The sequence below is a fragment of the Schistocerca nitens genome, chromosome 1, assembly GCF_023898315.1.
Source record: "Schistocerca nitens isolate TAMUIC-IGC-003100 chromosome 1, iqSchNite1.1, whole genome shotgun sequence".
In the NCBI taxonomy this organism is placed as follows: Eukaryota; Metazoa; Arthropoda; class Insecta; order Orthoptera; family Acrididae; genus Schistocerca; species Schistocerca nitens.
The window spans coordinates 1210191896-1210198155 of record NC_064614.1 but is presented as its reverse complement, the minus strand read 5'-3'; the positions used below and the strand labels follow the sequence as shown (position 1 = coordinate 1210198155).

Below are 6260 nucleotides of genomic sequence, written 5' to 3'. Positions count from 1 at the left end.
ACCACCTAGCAAGTGTGGTGTCTAGCGGTGACACCACAGTTGGAGTATCTGGGACATGTTATTAATGCTCAAGGCATTCATCCCTCCCAGTCACATTTAGCAGCTATTCGTGATTTGCCCGCCCCTCGCAATCTGCATGAATTGCAAGCAGTTCTTGGCAAATCGACATATTATATTAGGTTTATACCTAATGCATCACAGATTGCTGCACCGTTGCATCGTCTCCGCCGTAAGAATGTTCCGTTTGTGTGGTCAGCTGATTGCCAATCAGCCTTTCAGCAGCTTAAAGAGGCTTTATTGAATGATCGTTGTCTGGTCCATTACGACCCTAACAAGCCTCTGGTGTTAGCTTGTGATGCCTCTTCTTTCGGCCTCGGTGCTGTGTTGTCTCACCGAGTCGGTAACACCGAACGTCCTATTGCGTTCGCATCTAAATTGCTAAACAAAGCTCAGTGTAATTGTAGCCAATTGGACAAGGAAGCGTTGGCTATTGTGTTCGGTGTCACAAAATTCCATCACTACCTCTATGGTAGACCATTCTATTTAGTAACAGATCACAAGCCCCTGACGTCACTGTTTCATCCGTCTAAACCAGTTCCTCAGCGGACAGCTCAGAGACTACAACGTTGGGCTCTTTTGTTATAACAATACCAGTATGAGATACTGTATCGCCCTACAGCTCAGCATGCAAACGCTGACGCGCTTTCTCGATTGCCGATTGCTGCGGATGTCTTCGATTCCTCTGACGACTCTTGCCATCAGATTGACGACGATGAGCATCAATCCCTCCGGGATTTTCCGATTGATTATCGTCAGGTGGCACGTGAGACAGCTACGGATCCTCATCTGAGTTTACTATTACGTTTTGTTCAACGTGGTTGGCCGTCCAAGGCAAAGGACATATCGGATCCTGTGGTTCGTCGCTATTATCCGCAACGTCATCTGTTGTCCGTTTCGCACGGAGTTTTGCTGTTACGCACCGAGAATGACCAGCTTCGTGTAGTGGTTCCCGACGTGCTCCAATCCAAGGTCCTCGACTTGTTGCATCAAGGTCATTGGGGAGTGGTCCGCACCAAGCAGCTTGCCCGCAGTCATTGTACATGGATCGGCATTGATAAGCAGATTACGCAGATGTCTACAGATTGTTCGACGTGTGCCGAACACCAAGCTGCTCCGCCTCAACGCTATTTTGAGTGGGCACACCCTGCCGGTCCCTGGCAGCGAGTACATATTGATTTCGCTGGTCCATATTGGCATTCTCGTTGGCTCATCGTGATAGATGCATTTAGTAATTTTCCGTTTGTTGAGCCCATGCAGTCTACAACGTCTGCACAAACTATACAGGCGTTGACTTCAATTTTTTGTATTGAGGGTCTTCCAGAAGTTTTAGTGTCTGACAATGGTCCACAATTTACCTCTGCTGAATTTGAAAGTTTTTGTTCTGCCAATGGCATTCGCCATGTTCTTACTCCGCCGTTCCACCCTCAATCGAATGGTGCAGCGGAACGTTTTGTACGCACATTCAAGGATCATATGGACCGCCTTCGTGCTACGCACTCTCGTCAGCAGGCCCTCATCACGTTCCTGTCGTCGTACCGGACCACGCCACGCGACGGCCCTTCGCCTGCGGAGCTTCTCCACGGCCGTCGTCATCGCACCCTACTACGGTTGTTGCACCCCCCGGATCGACCCGCCGCTTCTGAGCATCGCACGCGTTTTCAGCGCAACGACGCCGTTTTTTTCAGAGTTTATCACGGTCGCCGTCGTTGGGAACGTGGTACCGTGATAAGTGTCCAGGGTCGCGGTTTTTATACTGTTCAAGGTGCTACTGGGTTGCACAGGAGGCATCAGAACCAGTTGCGCCGCGCTGGCCGCCCGGATTCTGCCGCTCGTTCTTTGTCCACAGATTTGGTCCGCGGTGGGTTCCAGCCGCGCCTTCAGACTTCGCTGCCGCCCCCAGGGCAGCAGCAGCAGCAGCAGCAGCCGTCGCCGCTACCACGCCGACAGCCCGTCCCGTTGATGCCTCCCGCGCAGCTTCGTCCGGGAGCGCCCCAGGTGGTCGCTCCGGCGCCTGCGGTCCCTCTTCAGTCGCCACCGCCTTCGGAGCTGATGGACGTCGACCCCTCAGCCGGGCCGCCTTCCCAAGCGGTGGCTGTGCAGCCTGTCCTGCAGCCGCTTTCCTTGGGCACCCCCGAGGAGTCTGACACTGCAGCGCCTTGTCCGGCGCCCACTCAGCAGCCGTCGACGCAGCGTCAGGAGACGCTGCCTCTCTTCGTGGGTCCCGACGCCCCGTCGCGTCCAGTACCAGAAGCTGCGCCCGTGGTCACAGGCGTGCACCCTGACCTCGGTTTTCAGTCGGTGTTTCCCGAGGCCCCGCGCAGCCAATGCTGGGGTGCGGACCGGGGACTGCCACCGACAACAGTCTCCGCCCCGGTCTCTTCTGCTACGTCTGCGGCCAGACCCCTCCCCCGCCGTCGACGCTCGCCACGTCATTATTCCACGACGGTGCGGCGATTTGGGGGGAGGAGTGTTATATCCTAGCCAGTAATGCCAATCGAGCCCGCTGCCAAAAAGTTTGGCAGCACCAAAGTCCGGACGCCGTCCGCATAAGCAGCGCCAGCGATACAGGAAATCGCCGCAAGTCTGCGCGCGCCACTGCTGGCTTCTGGCTTCTTAAGCGCTGGAGTCGCGAGCGCTAGGGCAGTTCTGGATTCGCCGCTCAGTTGTATACTCGCCACCGAATTGTGTACCTGCTAGTCAGTTGTGTGTTCATCGCAGCAGAGTTGTTGTTTGTCGTCAGCCGACGCTGACCAAGCCGCTCCGACTCGAACTAGACAGATTTCTGTAGACCATGTTCACCACTGTGTTCTGCATCGTCGTTAATAAAGATAAGTACCGACTTTCATTTAATCCGAGTGTTTGGGTTTTCATTTTTCTGTTCACTGTTCCAGCGGACCGGTCGGCCCGCTATTAAAAGTGTGGCGGTGACTTCGTAGGCCGTTTCTACAGCGAAGCGTTGTCGCTACGAAGGCCGTCACAAAACAGACAGGCGCTGATACGTCAAGAAGAACTGTATTTACCATTACTTAATAACAGAAACAACTGCAGTTTTATTGCCTATTATTTTATTATGAGTATGAAACCACACCGTAGTCAGCATCTGTAATCTTACCGCATACTGGGAACTGAGAAAACATTAGAACTTCAATATAAAATAACATCTTACTGAAACGAATAAGCTTGCCACTACTGAAGTGATTATTTCGGACATGTTTATGTATAATAGATGAAAATACCGATACAATCTTGATTAGCAAGATTGAAGACAGAGCTTTACATGCAGGTTTAACTTTAATTATAAGTAAACTTCCTAAACGCTGTATAAACAACGCCACTGGTCTGAATGACGTCAAATTGCAACGGAATGTTATCTGATAAGGGAGAACACGTATGGTAGAAGAAAAAAAAATAGTTTAAAACTTGATCAATAGATGGCGCTGTATGAGTCAGAATACGTAAATGAAAACATGCGCCCGATCCATTGAAGTTTGTGTAAACTCGCCGGGTACACGGCTTTTCCTCCTTCCGCGTCTGCGACGTTCCCCATGACTGTCTCAATGCAGGATCGCGCTGTGCTTGTAGAGCTGAATTACAGGAATGATGACTGTGCACACGTCGCTCTGCAGAAGTTCCGGACACTGAAAGGTTTGAAAAAGGCGTTGGTCCGATGACTGCCGTGGGTCTGGAGAAAATGATAAGGAAATTCGAAAAGACGGGTTCTCTTGGTGTGCAACCTGGTAGAGGCAGGAAACGAATTGATTAGACGTCAATGGTAACAACGGCTACAACAGTGCAGGAGGAGACGAGTGGTGGTGTACAAACGTGAAGTGCACGGAGAACTGCCCGAACATTGGACGTACCCGTGAGCACGGTGCGTAAAATCCTACGAAACATCCTTCTTTGCATTCCATTCAAAATTACCCGTGTACACGAGTTGCTTCCTGTTGACCTGCCAGCAAGAGAGACCTTTGCTCTAGAATTTCTTGCTCGCATGGAAGTGGACAATGATTGGCCGTGGAAGATTTTGTGGACAGACGAAGCCCACCTCCATCTAACAGGTCAATACACAGAATTGTCGCCGGCCACGGTGGCCGTGCGGTTCAAGGCACTTCAGTCCGGAACCGCGTGACTGCTACGTTCGCAGGTTCGAATCCTGCCTCGGGCATGGATGTGTGTGATGTCCTTAGGTTAGTTAGGTTTAAGTAGTTCTAAGTTCTAGGGAACTTATGACCCATAGTGCTCAGAGCCATTTGAGCCACAGAATTGTCGAATATGTGCAACGGAAAATCCACACGCAAATCAACCAATACAATTTCATTCTGAAAAGGTCAGTGTGTGGTGTGGGTTTACGGCATCATTTTTCATACGGCCATATTTTTTTGAAGAGACAGGTGCTTCCGATCCTGTTACCTGTACCGTCACTGGTAAGAGCTATGTGTGTCTTTTGCGCAACGCCGACATTCCACCACTCCAACAGCGTGGATGTGTGGATGGGATCATTTTTATGCAAGATGGCGCACCTCCGCACATTGCGATTTTTGGCCTCAGGACAATTAAAAACCGATTTTTCCCATACGATGTGATATGACCTTGCCGTGGTGGATGGGCTTACGCAACTAACAGTATCAAACTTGTACACCCATGCACACTGAGTAGTTAAGTTTTTTAGTGTCAAACGTACACCTTAGGCATTGTTGTATGATTCATTTGTCGCTTGTAGTCGACCACTATTAAATTATTATGCTTACAGCGCCATCTATTGCTACATTTTGTAACTATTTATTTTTCTTCTGCCGTACGTTTTACCCCTTCTCCGATAATATTCCGTTGCAATTTGACTTCTGACCAGGGGTGTTCTTTCTACAGCGGTTTGAAAGTTTAACTTTAATCATAATCACCCTGTATATCGCTAAAATAGCTGACTATATCATTTACTTCTTAATCTTGAGTCCCAGAATTTAAACAGACGTGAGTTCATAAATTTTTACCGGAAGTATAATTTTATACTACTACAGTCAATTTCATGTTAAACTTTGCACTTTCATAGACGACATATGTTTTAACAGTCTGTTTATTATGAAGTACAGTCATGACATGTAGTCTGAGGTGTACTGGTGCATTAATTATTTGTGACGGTCCGTTGAACACTTACAGTTGGTGCATTATAGACCGTCACGTGAAAGTACTGCGTTTGGTTATCTTATTCAGTTACAGTAGGAAGTAGTCTTGCTTTCATCAGTGCGTTTTAAACTTGTTCAGGTTTGTGGAAACCATTTTAACTAGCCCAACATAGGTGTAGCCGGGAAAGGTAGTTTAAAGTTAGTTATTACCGTTTCATAATCAGGGAGATGACACTCACCGTGAGTAATTCTCCATCCTGAGTTGGTAAATAGACATGAGAAGTAGTAGCCTATATAAAGAGATCGTACGATAATGTAATAGATTACATGATAACCTCTAAATGCTGAACATATTTCACAGACCTGCATCATTCCATGGAAAGTTATGCAACAATATCTGGCTGCATTGCTTGTAATTTTAGCTTCTCAACAATATCTGGCTGCATTGTCTGTAATTTTAGCTTCTAGGGAAAAAATTCTTTGTAATGCACGAATAATTGAATCAATACCCCCTTAAATTTTCAAGCGTCTTCCTTGAACAGATAGTATAGCAAACACAGTTACGCTGCTATCCGTGGAAAACTAAGAAGCATGAGGCTAAAATCAAAATCTCTGTCCATTGCACGTTTGCAAAATGTCTTCTAATACAGTAAGTCAGAATGAAACATCCCTGAGTTCCGAATGTAATTAAAAAGAAACTAGGAAACTTAGATTCTTGTCTTTGTGGCTTCCTGCAAAGCAACTCATTTTGTGTAGATTCTTCTGAATGGTTCCTTTTGTTGTTCTTTAGGTATTTACTTATTACCAGGAATGATTACACCTCGAGAAAAAAAAAGAAAATGTGTGACGTGTTATGCGTAAACGAAATTACTCACTGCTGCACAAAGAAATTTCCGGCTTGAATTTCAAAGGGAGCTACAAAAGGTTAGGTCAATTAAAGCTATGTACGACAGGTTCCTAGCCACTGTGAGACAGACAGCTAGATTACGGCAGAAAATGCACGACTTATAAAATAGTAGAGGAGATCAGTGAGACCTTCCAAAGAAAGCCATCGAAGTCATTCGTCGACCATTACGAGAA

The 6260-nt window shown here is 47.5% G+C and overlaps 1 protein-coding gene across 1 annotated transcript in view; it reads right to left on the bottom strand.

The window, feature by feature from the left end:
- Window positions 1–1825: 1825 nt before the first annotated feature.
- Window positions 1826–6260, bottom strand: part of LOC126233554 (uncharacterized) — a 44595-nt gene continuing 40160 nt past the window's right edge. The window contains exon 2 of the mRNA XM_049942871.1: window positions 1826–2311. Within this exon, the coding sequence (XP_049798828.1) occupies window positions 1826–2311 (486 nt within the window). The remainder of the gene's footprint in view (window positions 2312–6260) is intronic.